This window comes from Topomyia yanbarensis, chromosome 2 (assembly GCF_030247195.1).
Source record: "Topomyia yanbarensis strain Yona2022 chromosome 2, ASM3024719v1, whole genome shotgun sequence".
In the NCBI taxonomy this organism is placed as follows: domain Eukaryota; kingdom Metazoa; phylum Arthropoda; class Insecta; order Diptera; family Culicidae; genus Topomyia; species Topomyia yanbarensis.
In genome coordinates, this window is record NC_080671.1 from 125,956,245 (window position 1) to 125,975,744 (window position 19,500).

General features: G+C 36.7%; 1 protein-coding gene across 2 annotated transcripts in view; it reads left to right on the forward strand.

The window, feature by feature from the left end:
* The first annotated feature begins 282 nt into the window (after positions 1-282).
* The window catches only part of LOC131681005 (developmental protein eyes absent), a 145,289-nt gene continuing 126,071 nt past the window's right edge, over positions 283-19,500 (forward strand). The window contains exon 1 of one of the 2 annotated variants that reach the window (XM_058961714.1): positions 283-1,586. In XM_058961714.1, coding sequence (XP_058817697.1) covers positions 1,539-1,586 — 48 coding nt within the window. In that variant the 5' untranslated portion in view covers positions 283-1,538. The remainder of the gene's footprint in view (positions 1,587-19,500) is intronic. The other variant, XM_058961713.1, reaches the window with a different exon arrangement.

Here is a 19,500-nt window from a genome sequence, read left to right on the forward strand (position 1 = left end):
CATTCAACCATTGGAGTTGTTGTTAAACCTAATATCGAACAACGAAAAGAGCAACTCCGCTGTGCTGCTCTGTATTGCCCCTGCTGGGAGGTGGGTTTGCCAGGGGGTGGTCGCGGATATGCTCCTTTCCATACACCTATAAAGTTTGCGCAAAACTCATGAACACCTCAAGTACTACATGGCAGCCAGGCACTGGGCTGTGTTAGTGTTTGGATAGATGCACCAACACACGGCCGTCGGTGCCCGCACCACACAACAGCATAGAATGAGCAACGGTTCAGCCAACTGCATGCCGCAATAACTGGGAAGGAGGAATCTATGCTCTGTTTGAGCGCTTGAGTGAGGGTTCCCACTACCGACACAGGGAACCTACTACACACATCTGGACGAAGCGAACAGAGACAACCACAAACCCGCCCGACGGACATGGGCATGGTAGGGAGGAAAAAAATCTTCGACAACATTTTAGTTGCTGTAACACTCTCCGTAGGAGAGGAACGTCTTTTTGTTTTGCGCGCGGTGAATTCAAAGATTTGTTTCGTTTCGTCGTCACCGTCAGACCGGAAGGCTCGACGAACAGAAGAAATTGAATGTGCGCAAAAGGACTGTAGTGACACCAGCAAAAAAAAGAGCAGCTTGCAGAGGCTGTGCCGGGGGTTGGTATTTAGAGCATAAAGAAGACTTTTTTCTTTTTTTCGCGGTAAATTCTCATTGGATGGGACACGTGAAGTGAAGTGCTGCTATCGAGGAAAAGGACCCGGTTGAACCAGAACTTTGCTAGCACACAAAGGGAACGATTTCAATTCAGCAAAAGCGAGAAAAAGATTCAAATTACAAGAGTTTTTTTTCTTGGTTCGATTTTATGAAAAGATCGAACTTTGAAGGCTGAAAGGAAGGAACAAGGACGAGGAATTAGAAAGGAATTTCATCAATTCGAGCAAGTTCGTGGAAATCGTTCAAGTGACAAGGAAAAGGAAGCAGGAAGAGATTACGCGCAGAAACGAAATAAATAACCAAGTAGTGGAAAGTGTGATAAAGCTCGCGGATTAAGGTGAAAAGTCAGTGGTTCGACATAAGCCTGCAGTCGGCAAACGTTACGCAATAGCTACGGTAATAATTCATGTTCGCGAGTACTTAGTGTTACAGTCTATTAGAGAAAACGAAGTAGGAGGAACCTGCCATAACAGCGAAAAGCCGATGATGGAAAACGTTCGCCTGTTGATTGTAGTGTAGGAAGGTGAGAAAATCCGGATTTCTCGGGAAACTACCCCTTTTAGTGGCAGTGATAAAACTTTCGTGTCAATTGAAGTCAAACGGTGGAAAACGCTATTGTTATTAGTGGTAATTGATGCAATTTGTAGTTGGTTCTACCTAAGCCGCGAAATTAGTAGCAGCGGACAGTGTCTAGTCATTCGACAGGTACATTTGGTCGGCTGTCATGCGATCCAGTTAGACTCAAGTGTCGAGTTTTAAGTGAAGCCGACGGAGGCATGGAAGTTTTTTTGCCAGCGCAGCGCAGTTATTAATGGATTGTATTAATGTTGAAATTGAGGGTGGATAGCTGGGACGACTGCAAGCGGACGACGGTATGTTACTTGTCAATAAGCGCTAGGTTTTGCCAAGCCCATTATCATCGCTTTCTCATCACTTTGATTATATCGGAAAAAGTTGAATTACTTTTATTATAATTTATATTAGTCTAAATTCAATAATTATTTTTTTCTCGAATACTCTAGATGGCGATGCTTGAAACATGTAATTCAAGAAAATCCAAGTGTTTTTATATGATATATTGTTAACAAACGGAATGCAAATTATGGGTACATCATTGCGATCACTTTTTAAGGCGACCTATTTCACAGTAGATTCTTAGTGTACAGGACAAATACTGGTCTAGTGCTACGATCTGTCCAACCACTAAGAATCCTACCTATCTGGGACTTGATACATACGACGGGTGACTTATGAGCAGGGATACCAGGTATATTTTTCAATTGTCTTCACATTTCTTCATTTGGCCGATGAGGCCAGGATTCTGAATCACTTTTAGTGTTTTTTCTGCCAGAAATCGTGAAGACATCCGAAAAAATTGTCTTCAGAATGAAAAACCCGTCTTCATAACCTTTCAAATGTCTTCAAAATGAAGACATGTCTTCACATCTGGCATCGCTGCTTGTGCGCTGCGCTCTTCACCATTTGAACTACCAGACATGAGATTTGTTTTGGGTTATGATTGTTATTTATTTCCTTTAAAAATAACGCAATCCTTGTCCCATGTATATGAACTAGTAATAGGTTTTCAGTATCTTAGTTTTCCATTTTTTGTATTTGATACTATATTTGCATTTCTCATAGACGCTGTAGTTGATGTAAAGAATCTCAAAAATATTCCAAAACTTTCACAGTAAAGATTTCCCGCTATCGGCCAAATATGATCAGACCTAAGCCGAATCTTAATAATAAATTTTTAATGTTGATAAAGTATATGCATGTGCTAATAAATTGTCAATTGTCAATTCGAGAAAGTGTCATGCTTAGCTGAAGCCCAACTTGCTTAAAACTTAAAAGAGGGTGTGGTTTTCGATTGGGTGCTTCTAGAAAAGATGCCGTCTGGGCACTATTGAGTTGATGGGTTCTGAAGTTAAACAGTTATTGAGATATGTTGTAGGGTTATGAATGTGTTAAAACATCACAGATCAATGAATGTGAATAAACGGACCAATTGTTTTATTGGTAAACGCAAAGTATTCATATAACAACGGTATCCTTTATCACCGATAACAAGTATTTTTAATTTAAATCTTGCGCTTCAAAACAAAAACGTCTGACATACGCTATATTATATCTTACAACAGAACTAATGCCTAACGCTGCTTTTAATTAAGCATGGATTAGCGTTTCGACTTCATCTCATTAGTATTTGGAAATCGATTGGGCCACTGGATAGATAGATAAATCGCACACAAAATGGTCTTAATCCAAATTTCTTCTGAGGGAATAATATAGGCAAGCGCAATGTATTGACTTGTTGGATGAACCATGGTTCCATTTCTCTATGATGTCAATAATCAGAATTTGTGTATTTGCCGCACATCTTCTACGATCAGCTGGTAGCTTGTAGTGATTCATTTAGAAATCAGTTTCTATCTAGCTGCCAAGCTGATGTGCCAGCTACTGATGAGACGAAGTCAAATGCAAATCCATCATTTAATAAATTTATAGGTAATGTGCAACATAGCATTAAGGCAACATGGATTTGATTCAATTTACTGCTTAGGATGTAATATAGTAACAAATCTCTGTTGTTGATTGAGTGTTCGTAGAGTTTTATCGAAAACTATCGGCAATCGACATACCTGTGATTTGAAACATATAGATAACATACAGATAACGACCACCCAATGTTCGAAATCTCTCGACTCATTTGTGGGTGAGAGACCAACGTTTCTTTTCTACGCAACTGAAATTGTAAGACTCAAAGGAAACCATTTACCATTTAGTCTGGGTCGAAGATTTTCAGGTTCCTACTGCCGAAAATTAGATGAATGGAGCTGAAGACCTGAGCGATTGACTTTCTCACGAAATCTGACGATTACTCCAGGAGGTCTGGGCATTGCCAAGTAATCCGCCGCTTAAGGCCGAAAAAATATTGAGCAATTGTACACACCAGAAAATAATTAATTTTAAACGACATGTAAATCAATATGAATGTAAACATGCAAAGCTTGAATCAAAAAGAATTTTTTTTCGAGAGTTGTCTTACTGGAGCTGTGGAACTAGGTTCTTGGAAGGGCTCCCCGTCAGAATCACATACTACAATTTGCAGACGAGACAGGCAATGTCGCCCACTAAAACACTGCTTTAGGCCAATTGTAGCGGGCCGTGATTCTGAATGTGATATTCATTGTACGGTTCAGGTATGTGCGGGCGTAAGGACTTGCGATCGCGTGTAGCATCGCGAAGAGCTCGAGCATCTGTACGTTAACGTGTTCGATCGCGTGTGCGTTTGTATGTCGCGTGTGCTAACGTGTATGTAATTTCGTGTGTATAAATTATATTTTATAACCGTGTGCGTTTCGCACATTCGCGTGTGTTCTTGGATAATCGCGCGCGGACCCTGAAGCTAATATTTTATTTTTTGTGTACGGCTAAGATGCTAAAAGAGAGTGAGATTTTCCATATCACTAGAGTTCCTGGTGATGTCGCCATGGGACGTGTTGTCTAGTGGATATGAGCTTTATTTTTTGATTGGTCCTACTGAATGTATGGACCTAAGTTATTAGGGCAGAAGGTAATGGTTTCCGGGCGTGACCGATTCATGAGCACGCGAAAACGAACGTCTGTAGGTTCGCGTTTGAGACAGCGTTGGAAACTTAGTAAGTGCTAAAACTTTCTCCTTATTACCGGGTGTTATAATTTTGCGCGATCACAAACGTATTGTGCGTTGTTCATCGCGAAGGGCTTAAGCGTTCGTATGTTGACGTGTTTGTCACGTGTGCTCGCGTTCATGTGACTTCGCGTGTGCAAGACTGGATTTTGTAACCGTGTGGCCATTCCTATATACGCGTGCGTTCTTGGATGGTCACGCGGACCTTCATTCTGATAGTTAGTTTTCGGCGTACAATTCACATTCTGATAGGGAGTAAGTTACCCCATATCACTAGAGTCCTCGGTCATGTCGCCATATAATGTGGTGTCCAGTGGATATGAGAGCTTTCTTTTTTTAATTGATCCAATTGAAGGCATGGACCTAGTCTGCTGATGTCAAGGATAGAAACATCCGGAAGTTACCGATTCATGATCGTCCTACCGCGGAAGTTTTTAGGTTCACGCTTGAGACCGCATTTGAAAATTTATAGGAGCTGAAACATTCACTTTATCACCGGGATGTTATCATGTTTACGAGATCGCGTGTGTAGGTGCTGTGGATGGTCGCGAAGGACTCAAGAATTTGTATATTAACGTGTTTGTCACGTGTATGTGACTTTGCGTGTATAATTTCGATTTTATAATCATGTTGCGTGTATTTTTAATGATCGCGCGCGGACCGTTAATCTAATGCTTAATTTTTTGTGTATGGTACAGATGGTAGAAGAGAACCAGTTTCCCCATATCACTAGCGTTTCAGGTCATGTCGCCATTGAACGTGTTGTCTAGTGAACATGAGCGTCATTTTTGGTTGGTTCAACTGGAGGCATTAGTCTAGGCTGCTAGGACCGCGAATGAACTTCCGAACGTGGCCGTTTCAAGATCGCGCGAGTGGTGGTTTAATGTTTGAGACCGAGTTTGTAAGTTTATAGGTGTTACGTTTACGGGGTGTTCTAATATTGGCAAAATCGCGGCCGTATGTGTGGAGGATTGCAATTGCATGGTCGCGTGTGTGACCAGGTTTGTGTTATCGCGAAGGAAACGAGCGTTTGTACGGTTGTGATTATATGAATATATAGAGTATAGTATAGTATAAAGTATACTAATAAAAGGAATCATAGCATACCGAATAATGAAAAAAAGATGCAAAGAAAGAAGTGCTTAAATTGACCGATGCTATTTTGGTCTACATGAGTAATGGAAAGGCAAACTAATAGATTACAAAAGAACAGATTAATGAAGTTGAATACAAAAACACATGTAACATAAAATCAAACTACTTTAACTCGTGCAAATGTTGTTTATTTGCTATCAACGACAACTGCATTCTGTTAGACTTTCATCATGCTATGCTGACCGGGAATGGATGATTCACGTGCGTCGGTAAATTAAGTGTACCTTAATTTATCCATCCATGAATAGAATCGAATGCACAAATTGAATACCGGAAAAATTACCCACTATTCTATCATATACGCCAGTTCTGCATCCATTCTCTGAGCCAACTGTCACAAATATTCAGGCTAACACATGCACAGATAGCCATGCGACTACAATTACTACAAAACGACAACTAATAGATTTCTTTTGATGTATTTATTAAATTAATTTAATAATTAAATTAATTTAATCAGCCTGTGCACGATGACGATGTCGGCCAATAAACGGTCACACAATGGCCCCCACTGTGAGCTCCTCCACCAATACTGCCGTTTAGCTGTGGAATAACAAACACAGCCCACAGGAAAAGCCAATGCACGTCGACCCGCCAGCCGGTCACGTCAGAGCGCACAGACTGGTGGTTGAGCGTTAGTATGGGTTCTGTAGCACTTATGCATGCAGTATGCTTGATGATATTTGCAATACCGTCAAACCCCTCAATCTAGGGGAGGAACAAAGCTTGAATAAAAAATTTGATAAAAAATTAAGTTAAAATCAATGCATTCAATTGGAGCACCAAAAAGCCCATAACTTTACACTTTCATTCGCGTGATATTACATGTTATTTATTGTACAGCTATACTGGAATAAAAATACATAGAAATGCATTGGTTTTTCGTTTAATGAAACTATAATTTTGAATCAACATGTAAAGTTATAATAAAAGTCATTGAGGAAAGCACAACAAGCCGTGTGCATATGTAGTGGAATTAAATTTTACATTTATATTCGCGCATGAAAATAAATGTAAAATTGCAGAATATTTTTTCTGTGTAATATAATTGTGGATTGTTGCAAATAAGATAAATCTTTTCCTTCTCCTCCTGGTCAATTTGACGAACTTTTAGAGCAAAAATCTGACAACTCGCTAGTTTGTGAATCGAAGAAAAAACTATTTTTGATGCCAATTAATGACTAGTAACCCTGACAAAAACTATTCTATTGGTTCATGCTGGTTTTTTTAGGACGGCAATATAACAATAAGAATTCAGTCGATTTGCTTTGGTTTTCGAATCTGGGTGTGTTTACATCCGTTCGTCGTTACTAATTGCTTGTTGAAAGCCGCTGTTCAAACTGAGCCAACTTTTTGCTATATCTCGTCTCGTCAGATTTTTCGACTAGGATTTTTTCTTTGCACTATTGTTCAACAATAACTTTATTTTTATTATTTCGAAATAGTTTTATCGACTGTGCATCAGTTATTTGAATCAAAGCTTTTTCTCCAATCCGATAGAGATTAGCAAAATTTTGAACTTACTGTTATTACACACGGTTCAGCGTATCTAATAGTACAAACATATTAAAATATTGAAATAGTGATTCTTTTAAACGGTATTTGAAGAATTGTTATTCGTTCGAATGGCATTTAGTTGAATGGCGTTGGGCCGAATAGTTTTCGACCATATAGCTTTCGACCAAAAAACCGTTACAGCCAAATAGCATTCGGCCTCACGATATTTGGCCTAACGGTGTTGGGCTAACTGATTTATTCGACCAACTGACCTGGACCCAAAAATAGTTACCAGGTTGAACTAAATTTATTTCTCAAAAAATATTTTTAAATCAATAAAGTTGACAGTTTAGATTCGTTGACTAAATGCACAACATGAAAGGCTTTTGTAATTCATTTAGTAATTAATCCAGCTAGAAGTAATTATGGATAACTTACTCTTCGAACGGATTTCGGTAAAGGCTCAGTGTTTTTTCGGCAAAGCTGTTTGTATTCAACTTTGCTTACGGTATGTTTTCAGGGTATCGACGTAAAATATGATATTTAACCAACTATTTCAACCAAAGATTAGCGGAACTTGTGACTTGAGAGCTCATGATAATTTATACAGGGTGTTTGATTCATGGTTAAGAACCTCTCGGGGGGTGATAGACTGTCATATTTGGAGAAAAAATTGTTCTACACATACCATCAAATCTCAACCAATACAGAGTTATTGAACTTTTTGTGTAAAAAAATTATTTGTCTTAAAATACTTCTAACTTTAAAAGTATACTTTGTATTTTAAATTTTTTAATTTTATTCGAAAGGTGAGAAAATTTCCTATTGAATAGTGTTCTCATATCTTTTAGTTAATTAGTTTTAATTACCTTTTAGCTGTAAAGTAGTTAAAAGTTAGTGACAGTTCTCAACACTGTCGGTAGAAAAGGTTACACCGAATGCTGTCAGTGCTGTCAGTGGACTTGCCACAAAATTAGAGTGTAAGAAAATTGGATTCAAGCAACGTAGGTTTAAATTGTAGCTATAGTAGTAATAAAAACCCTCTTTCCCAATTAAACCGTCGAGAGGAACAGATCGTGAATAAAAGTTTTTCGCTGTGCTAGTAGAGCGTAGTTATTCCTCGTGAGCCCTATTCCATCGGCGTCCCATTTTTCAATTGTGCCTCCACGAGTCGTCCGTGTGCGAGTCCCAAAAGTTTGAACCGCCGGAAATCGCGATCCTGCCTCAACAGTTAGTGTTTTTGAGGAGGTTTTTGCTAATTTTCTCGAAAGCTGAGAAAATGTCCTATCAGTGTATGTACAAATATCTTTTAGTAAAGTGTACTAAATGATTTTTTACTAACGAAATAGCTCAAAATTTGTGTTTTTGGAGAGTTTTTTTTTAATTATTCTAATTATTAATCAACAAAATTTATCGTTACTATTGTTCATTTGATACCCCTTAATGTTCTCTATAACTTTTTATTTGACACTATGTCTATATCTCTTTTCATTTTGCTGCTATTTAATAGTTAACACTGCATGACCTCGCCACAAATGTTGTGGGTTCGAAATCGTTATTTTTGCATATGAAACTATGTGATAAAATCGATTTTGCGTCGAAACAAAAAGAGATAATTGAATGGAGTCGAAGAAAGAACTGTAGAACTTGCTGAGATGCATTATTTCCATGATAATACTGGTGATGTTTATTATTTACTATTTTAAGAAAATTAACGAAAATGCTAATAATAGCACTAACTTTAAAATAATTTACTTCTTAAAGAATACTAAATTCACTTAACTGAAAGGTATTAATACATTTTTCTCTGTAAAATTTTCCTGGCTTTCGAATAAAAAGAAAAAAAGTACAATAAGTGCCATACTTTTTCAATTAGAGCTGGCTTTAGTGAAAATGAGATAAAGAGATCCATGTTGAATAACCCAAACTCATGAAAATAAGAAAAGGTAAGTGTATCATGTCAAAGAACGAATTATGCAGCTCTTCAATACTAACAATCTGGATTATTGAAATGATGAGGTTAACTATTAGGATTTTCAAGAAATGAACGAAAAATCGATTGAAATTGTTTAATTTTCAATAAATTACTTTGAAAAATCTACTTAAACTCATTAGCTGAACCATGTGAGGGCATCACTCAATGCGAAATTTTCTCACCTTCCCAGTGGACCTAAAATATTTGAAATACAAAGTATACTTTTTGAGTTAGAGGTATTTTAAGACAAATAAGTTTTTTACACAAAAAGTTCGATAACTCTGTAACGGTTGAGATTTGATGGTATGTGTAGAACAATTTTTTTCTCCAAATATGACAGTCTATCATCCTTCGAGAGGTTATTAACCATGAACCAAATACCCTGTATTCTTATATTCTTCCTTGTATGAGAAAGATATATTCTACTCTAATGTTTATTACCGTCGGTCAATGTTTTTAGTTTGACGCGAGTACAGTGAAGATCCGTTTTATTAGTCCCTTGCTGCATTTTAGTCTGACAAAATGGGACATTGGCCAAATCAAGACATATTTATTCGTTCTTTTTAATAAGCCGAAGCTGTTACAACATTTTTCTTTAGTCCATAGACATAGCCTCATACGCTTTTTTGAATTATTTAGTATAAATTTCTCTTAAGAGGTCTTCCATTGCATAATTTGAAAAAGCAGCTTTAATTTTTGTATATTCCGCGTGTTATAGATATCTTATCTATGGTGAAGAAAATATTCACTCGAATTGCCTGCTAGAGCTCATTAAATGGCTATACATGTGTGGCTGATAAAATATGGTCAAAAAATCTATATAAATCGGTTGCAGACAAAATCGGGGGCTGACAAAATCGGGATTTCACAGTATTTTAATTATCACTCCATTATAGGTTGCTTTATTTACTAAGGGTTTCCTCATCATTTTTTTCTTTGCTTTTTTCAAAGTTCCTGGGCATAGCTGTTTAAAATCTAATGCCTGTGAGTTTTACTCAATTTGGTTTTTTCCTTCTAAAAACTTTAAAGTCCATTTTTTGAAAACCACAGTTGCAAAAAAGCTATAAAAGTTATGTATACAAGTAAAATACTGCTCTTTAGAAAAAATTATTGTGCACAGGATTCAGTGTTCTAAAGCCCCCAAAAATTTTCGTATAACATTTGCTGAAGGTGAAAATGGAGGATAATATATATGGACGATAGGGTTCGCAGTACCGACCCTTTTTGGCGAGAACCGGTACTACGGTACTGAAACCCTCAGTACCGGTAATACCGTTAAAGTACCGGTACTCGAATATTTTTTTAAAAAATTCGAAAAAAGCTTCAAACTGAAATTGAATGCTCAAACTGATGATCTTATTCTTAGATGATTGATTTTTGCTGATCAAAAAACATGTTTATTGTTTTTAATTGCTTCGGAATAGCAAGACTCATTTCACAGAAGATATTTTTTGTATAGGGCACCTTCTTTGATTTCGAAATCTAGGCCACTTTGAAATCAATAATTGCTAAGTTTCGTCGACTTGAACAGATGGTAAATGTATGAAACCCTATTAACAACAGTAAATCAAAGCGAGAATGGCAGTAAATCCGAGCAGGTTAATCGCATTTCCTCTCTTGCTTTTCTGAAAATTGGTTTCGGCCTTTATGTCGTTTGCCTACTATTCTCTAACGCATATCCAGGCTCTTTGCTTTCCTGTAAACTATGGAGTTTTGCTGAATTTTCAGATCACCAATAATTACAAATCGCCCCATTTGAAGCAGTTCATCAAGTCTAAAACTGTTAGCTACTAAATCGCTGTTCGTTCTATTATAGATAAAGGTTTAAGAGCAAAGCAAATACAGACATGACTTAGACCATAGTCTTATTACGCGCCACCCAGTAAACAATGGAAACCAATCAGAATGTCGCTAATAAAACTTTAACTTCTAGAATTATTATGATGATGGCCCCACCTCATTCCCACACAAAGGTGTTATCTCAACGATTTATCTAGAAGGCAAATTAATATAATTAAACGTCATCTTGCAGACCGATATTTTGAAACAGATCCCCCTGCAGAGTTAACATATTTGTCATAAAAAATTGTATAGTACCGAAAATACCGGTACTGGCTTTTGTTCAGTACCGGTATTACGGTACCAAAAATGGGTCGGTATTCCCGGGATTATCGGTACCGGTATTACCGGTACCACAACCCTAATGGACGATGAGAAAATCAATGTTCGGCTACAAGATCTGACATCACTGGCTTGTACCGTGGCTATTGAAAGATATATATATATATATATATATATATATATATATATATATATATATATATATATATATATATATATATATATATATATATATATATATATATATATATATATATATATATATATATATATATATATATATATATATATATATATATATATATATATATATATATATATATATCGCATTTGAATGATGTGGAATCCATTATGAAGGACACCTGTAACAAGGTCCTAGTATTTCAAATGGTGTGTCTGTGGTGAGAGTGGGGGTGGATCGACCCATTATCTCATATCTAGTAAAAGTCAAAAAGTGATAAAAGAGCGTTTTTACTGTGATGCAAATTCATTTACCTGCGAATCAAATACACTCGTGTATTTATAGCTTTGCTGATAAAAAGGAAACGTACAGTACTAATATAACTAGTTATTTTGTCATTTCTTTCGTTGTGACGGCAACTAATGCGAAATCACATAGATAATCAATCATATAAGTATCTATCAATGTTTGCTTCCAACTTTCGGTTCGAGATTTATTTCAGATAATGAACCTAATATTGCAACTAGCAATTTCCTATGGTTTCCAATCAATGTCCATGGAGGTTTGAAAATGATGTGAGAATACAACCAACAGTCATAAATAGCTAATTCCGGAGAGCGACTAAAATGTAGCGACTGGTTGAATCTAAAAATCAACAATTTGGGATTAGAGCTTCGTTTTTAAGTCTTCAGTATGTGACAGTCTCTCGTTATTTTGTTGTTCGATGTGGAATAAAACGAGAGAAATGTTCAGAAATCACGGAGCATTGAGAGGAAGAAAGAATCAATAAATTGAAATCGACTCAAGAGCACCTCTTTTATCTTTCTATATCTATTCTATATAGGAGTGCTCAAAGGAACTGATCGAATCCTCTTACTTGGGTTTGGTGAAATGACAATAACTTTACAAGAGACTGTTTCCCTTATTGTGGTAAAACTAACCTGTAATCAAACAGACATTACAGTTTTCTCCAAGAAGCAATATCTTTTTCAATATTAATGATAACCAATTTTTGAGCGGATTTGTGTAGATATATTTGTTCAACGAATTAATTTAAAAACAGATATTTAAAAGAGATCCTCTTCAGAAAATGAGAAATAAGTGCAATGTGTTTTTTTTCTATGTGTCGGAAGCAAGTGATGCTGAAATTATTGAGCTAATCCATATTTATAGTTTGTAGTTATTTTGGAGGATATAATCAATGATGCATTTGCATCTGTTAGAAGATATCAGTAATCATAGTTAAGTGATTTTCATTCGATTAATGAACAATTTCTTGGCAGTAAGGGACTGTCGTATAGGTTGGGACAGCTCGATATTTTCGTTCCTATACAGTGTTGCCATCTGTTATTTTTAGCACATGCTAGACTCGATCGTAGCTCAGTCACTTTTACCAAGTTAAAGTTATAGTTCATTATTGTCTCAGCTGCACTAAACAGTGTCAAAAAACGAGCGAAAAATCTTTTGTTGTGCTGATTTTTGCCCCATCTTAAATTGAATCTTTTTCATCAAAATTTCAACGTAAATAATTTTAAAGTGTTAAGAAGTAACTAAAATGTTATTACCGATCAGGGTTTTACGTTTTTTCATTGGATTTTTTTTCTTCGAAAAATTGGTTGGGACAAGCGTGTCGTATATGTTGGGACACCATACAATTACGCATGCGTACAAGATTGCGTACAAGCTTTACATGTAAAAACTGTGAGTCAGATTAACTTTGTCAAATGGAAGTAAATAAGTGTTTCAGTTACTTATTCTTATTCTAAAATACCAATTAACAAATAAATATTACCCAAAAAATAAATATAATGCATTAAAGTTTTAATTGCCTTTAATTATTTAAATTGTTTGAAGTATCCCAACCTATACGACACTTTTTTGGCCGTCATGTAGAAAATTGATCCTGAGTCTTATTTAAAATTGCAAGTAAACATCTTCCATTCCCAGTCATTAAGCCACATAGTATATCTACAAAATAGTGTACCACAAACTAAAAAATATTGTCATGGAAACCAGATATCAGCCTCTAAACAAACCCGTTCCAACCTAGACTACATTCCCTTATCATTCAGAAGATTACATTCTTGATAGTTTACTCAAATATATTTCGCATTGTTCAAAAGTCAATGAATGCTGAAATAAATATTTTTGTCAAATATGCTGGGAAACCTAGAAGCTTTATTTGCTCAATATACGAATACACTCGTTCTAGTAATCTCATTAGGTCCGAACGATTTTTCAAGATTGTTGAAAGCCAATAGAGCTAAAGCTTTTATTCTTGATTTGTAGCGAAACCATGTTTGCTCATACACTTTCGAATTCACTGGTAATGTAATTGAATATGATAATGAAAATTACTGGCCTACCTTTTGCCATTGTTTCAGGGATCTAGGAATTCTTCCAGGGCCGGCGGATAACGTGGCGAACACGAAATTATTGTGACACATTCAACAGGGCATAACTTTTTTACCATTGGGTAATAAATCAACCAAATTTTGCACACTTTCTCATTGATGTGTATTGTTTACATGCTGTCAAACTCGAAGTCGTGTTTTTCGATTCAACGAAAATGGAGGTGAACCAACGCGAGTCGAGAGAACAAATTCTTTCCAAACACCTGGAATTTCCTAACCTGTCGCACCGGCAGTTGGGAAAAATGTTGAGCGGTTGACGTTGGTCCACGGCAAAGGAGCTGGAAGAAAACCGGGACCGGAGAACAAAAAGACGGAGGGAAAGGTGAAGCGGATGATTAAAGCAAATCCCAACGTCTCAAGCTAAAAAGATCGGCATGTCGCAGAGCTACGTCCAGAATGCAAAGAAGAGAACTGGACTACATACATACAAGGTACAGAACTTCCCAAACCGCGATGAGCGGCAACAATCGACGGCTAAAACTCGTGCACGGAAGCTCTACGAGAAGATGGTGACAAAATATGGCTGCTGTGTGATGGACGACGAAACGTATATAAAAGCCGATTTTAAGCAAATTCCGGGGTTGGAGTTTTTCACCGGCAAGAGCAAGTTCTATGTGGACGACAAATTTAAGAAGAAGAAAATGTCGAAGTTCGCCTCCAAATATCTCATTTGGCAGGCCATCTGCTCTTGCGGACTGAGGAGTGAGCCTTTCGTGACAAAGGGCACAGTAAATGGCGAGATCTACAAATCTGAGTGCCCTGAGAAGCGCCTTTTGCCGTTCTTGCAGCAGCACGACGAAGCTCCGCTATTTTGGCCAGATTTGGCATCATGCCACTATTCTAAAAGTGTCCTGGAGTGGTATGTGGCCAATTCTGTCCATTTTGTTCCAAAGGACATGAATCCGCCAAACTGTCCGGAGCTGCGCCCGGTGGATCAGTACTGGGCAATGATGAAGCGGGAACTTCGGAAGAGCAAGAAGACAGTCGAAGACGAGAAGGACATGTTAGGAAAATGGAAAAAAAACTGAGAAACTGGTACCGGATGACACTGTAAAGACTTTGATGGAGGGCATCAAGCGAAAATGCGTTCAATTTTGCACTGAAGGCTCCATCGATTAACTTTTCTTTTGATTTTTGAAGCAAATATATGTATAAAACTACCCTAAAATTTTGGTTTGATTTTAAACAATATAACAAAATTGGCATGACATTTTCGGTATCGCAATAATTTCGTGTTCGCCCTTTATGGGTAGTAGTACCCCCTTGAATATATCTAAGTGAGTAATTACCCACTCAAAACATTGGATAAAAAACCTAAAAGTAGTAATCTGCCACGCATGTGGCACACAATGCACGCGTCTTTAATTATTTGCATAAAGCGATTTTATGTGATTGTAGGCGTATGTATTGCGTTCTACGCTTATGTGACGCCCGCCCTGACATTATTGGGAACGAAATTTATGTTTATCAACATGCAAATAACTATCCTAGTACACAAGTTTTATTATGTAGAAAGTGTTCACATTTTTCATCACGCTTGAACTAAATTCCATTGACTCCTGCTACGGTTCAGTCAATACCTAGAGGCAATATTCTGCGCTCAACTCAACAAGCTGAAAAATTCTACCTCTATCGACAATCTGGACACATTCAATGTCATGTTCCAATCCGGCAAGTGATCAAACAAAACCCGATGCCAGTATTTTTGATCGCAGTTCCAGACCGCTGCTCGAAAAAAATCATTATCCACTACAGGATCGCCCGTGTTTGACGAGACTACCTACCACCGTCCACCGTGAACCAGTTTCAATCTCTGTCTCATACATCAAGGTGTCTGTCCCCCTGGCAGAAAAGATGACAGCCGACGGCGGGCTGCAACCATGCGTGGCCTTCGGTAAGATCTTCTTTTTGTCGTCCCAGCACATCGGACAGATTGCCGTTTCATCTTTTTGTTGATCATCATCGTCACTGTTTCCGAAAGACAAATTGCGTTCCGTTGCTGCACATTATCATCAAATAATTGATTTCCAGCTGATTAACATCAACCGTAGGTCTTCCTAAATGAAGTGGGATAATTCCAAACCTAAAAACAGTAAGATTGTGTCTCTATACATCACTACATGCGAGTTCAATCCGAAAGAGGCAATCGACCGGTTGGTCAACTGAACCGGGAGCGCGGTGGGGTGAAAGCGATTATTCATATTTGTGAATTTATTGAAAACTTGTGACCATCGAGATAGAGTAAGGAAGATAAATACTGTAGCCTCGTCCCGTAGGGCGATTTTTCATTACAAGACTATCCGTCATGTGCCATCGCGACGAAGACAATCTGGCTAGGATGGGTGCGAATGTCGCCAGGTTGAGATTATTAATTTGAACACTGGCAAATTTGAACGTTTGACGACGATTCATTGTTTCCTGATGCGTTGATAGGTGATACCCATCAGTCTGGGGGGGGGGGGGGGGGACGTGGTTGCCATGCCATCCCTCTGTGATCCGAAAGGTGACCGTTCCTGAAAGTGACAGATTTCATCTGTTGTAGTTGAAAATAACAGATTCAACACAATTTTGGTTAGATATGGCATGCTCAGTGGGTTGATTAAAAGTGTATCGAGAGTTTTATTTTTTCTTGTTGCCACTCACACAGTTTTCATGATGTCAACAATTAGGTGGTAACTCTCGTATTCATTCTTCTTTCTTCCATCTTATGACAATTTCGTTTTTGACAGTGCATTATACCGGGGTAGTCGGTGCTACACTCATTCAAACTTAGATGTAATCAGTCTTTCTTTTTTACACTACATCGCTGTAGTGTTTTAGATAACATGCTGATACCGACTTATATGGGAATTTCATGCGTGACCGCACTCTTTAACCCGTAACTCTATGGAAAAGCTGTACCTTTCTTTTGAGACTATGTTTGGTAAAATCGGTTCAACCATCTCCGAGTAACCGATGTGCGATTGTTGGTCACATATGTACATGACATTTGCCGAACTCGACAAACTGAGTCGAATGGTGTAAGAGACTCAGTCCTCCGCGCCTCGGTTCAAAAGTTGGTTTTCAGAGTGATTGCACAACCTTTCTATAGTATATATATATATATATATATATATATATATATATATATATATATATATATATATATATATATATATATATATATATATATATATATATATATATATATATATATATATATATATATATATATATATATATATATATATATATATATATATATATATATATATATATATATATATATATATATATATATATATATATATATATATATATATATATATATATATATATATATATATATATATATATATATATATATATATATATATATATATATATATATATATATATATATATATATATATATATATATATATATATATATATATATATATATATATATATATATATATATATATATATATATATATATATATATATATATATATATATATATATATATATATATATATATATATATGGAAATTCCTTTTACTTATTGATTGCTAAATGCTCAAAATATTTTCAGAAGACGCTTTGGATGTAGTTAGAATACTAGGATTGCGTAGTTAATAAAAGTTGTCAAGAAAGATCCGGTTCGCTGTGAAATTTATTTCTTCCGCATCACACGTACTGTCACAGGTTTCTCCCAGTGCCAGAGTTTAAAAATGCTTGAATTAGGAACTCTGGCAAAGACACTGCACTTCTAAATAGTCACAATCTTAAGATTCATAAATCATGCATGTGCATTTTCGCTAGCGGTACCTAGTGACAGAATCCTAAACTATTCAATATACCGCTTCGTAGGTTTTCATGTCTTGTGCAACTATGTCCAAGACACCGTCCCAGGCACTTAGCTAGAGGGGGGCTAGGGGACTAAAACCCCCCCCCCCCGAAATGCTTTGAAAATAATTTTGAAACATTATTATCAGCGACTTTAGATTGTAGCTCGTTTGGTTTGAGATAAAGTTAGAAGATTGCTGTTTCCAACAACCAAAATCAATGGTCACGAAATTCAGTGTGGTTTATGCTTCTGTCCCAGCCGGTGTGAAGCGAACGACAAATAAAGTTACTTTTATATTGTGTTCCTTGTCTGAAGAACAAAGGAAACTTCTACTATACTATGCCCTAGTAATCTGTCGAGATGAGTGAGTCGCAGAAGCAAGAAGTGGTGCACCGGCCAAATTCTGTGATTAGTGGTGATTCGCATAAGAGCGAGTATTTGTGATGAGAAACATTTTCTGAAGGTGAAAATGGAGGCTATACTTACGATAGCCACCTTTATTGAGTTCTACCACCTCAGGTATTCTGCGCTCATAGCGTTCAACTAATTTGATCAGACGAAATCATTGATTTTGAACGATTTAAAGCAATTAAATTTTAATGGTTGTGTGTGACAATGCTGTAATTAAGAGCTTCATATAAATGGACGGCGAGAGAATCAATGTTCGGTTACAAGATCGGATACCGCTTTCTTGCAGATACAAATCACATATGGGAGAAATGCAGCACAAAACATAATGCGATAGTGCAATTACACATAGTATTCTTTGCACATATCAAAGGAAAACTAGTACGTTGCAGTTCTGTGAAAAAACGTCACATTACAATTTATTTAACGCTGAACACAAACAATTACCAAATATGTGGCACATGTTCAGGAAATATTGACAGGGGTAAAAGCTACGTCAATATCTCAAAATCTACAGCCAGCACAATCATTGAGGAAACTCACAATCATAAAGGCAACAAGTAAGCATGTTTGCGAACATAAAGGCAGCAACCACGATTATAAAAAGGAAGTGTTCAATAGCGAGATAGATATGAACGACCCCCTATACGCATTTGGTGAGGAAAAAATGTTTCCCTGCTTCGTAAACAGGTATCTACGTGCAATGGTTGAGAGCTTGCGTGAGATCTGTCGGACAACCAGTTAAACTCATTTTATTATTTTTATTGTTGGGAACAGATATAACTAGATAACAGAACCACTGTTTCGATTGCTGAAAGAAGTTTAATGGACGACTGAGTACTAAAACTCTTCAAAAGTGAACGCATCATCGCAAGTGATTGTCCCGTTTAACAAAACTCATATGTAATACTCGGTATTGGCAACTCTATTTTAAATTTAAATGACAGGTTTTTGAATTGTACCCAATTTGAATTACTATATTAGGTCTGTGCACTCTGTACTCTTAGTATAAATACTAGACATCACATTCAAGTGTACTAGGCAAAAAAATATTTCAATTTACTGAATGATATAGCTGAGACGCATCATCATTTTCATTGGCACTTAATTTCACTTTCATGCGAGGAATTCGTTTCGTTCATGCGAGTTCGCAACACTTGCGACTAAAATGTTGTGACTGGTTGAATCTATTAGTCCAATAATTTCGATTTTATGTCTTCAGTATATAGCAGCCTTACGATCTGTAAAATGAGAGATGATCAGAAATCACGGAGGAGAAAAAAAGAATCAGCTAATTTAAGAAACCTCAAGAGCACCTCTTCTATCTTTTCTGTGCACTCAGAACTCTCCATTCGGTTTGAATAAAATAGCATTTTCGAAAACACATTACGTATTCGTTATCCGCACAACATTCAACGTTAGGCGGAACAACGTTGATTGAAAGTATTTCCTAAATTTTAGTTAAACAAACCTGTAATCAAAAAACATTACAGCTTTCTTCAAGAAGTCCTGCATCTCTTCCAATTTTGATGATGATTGTAAAAAAACTTG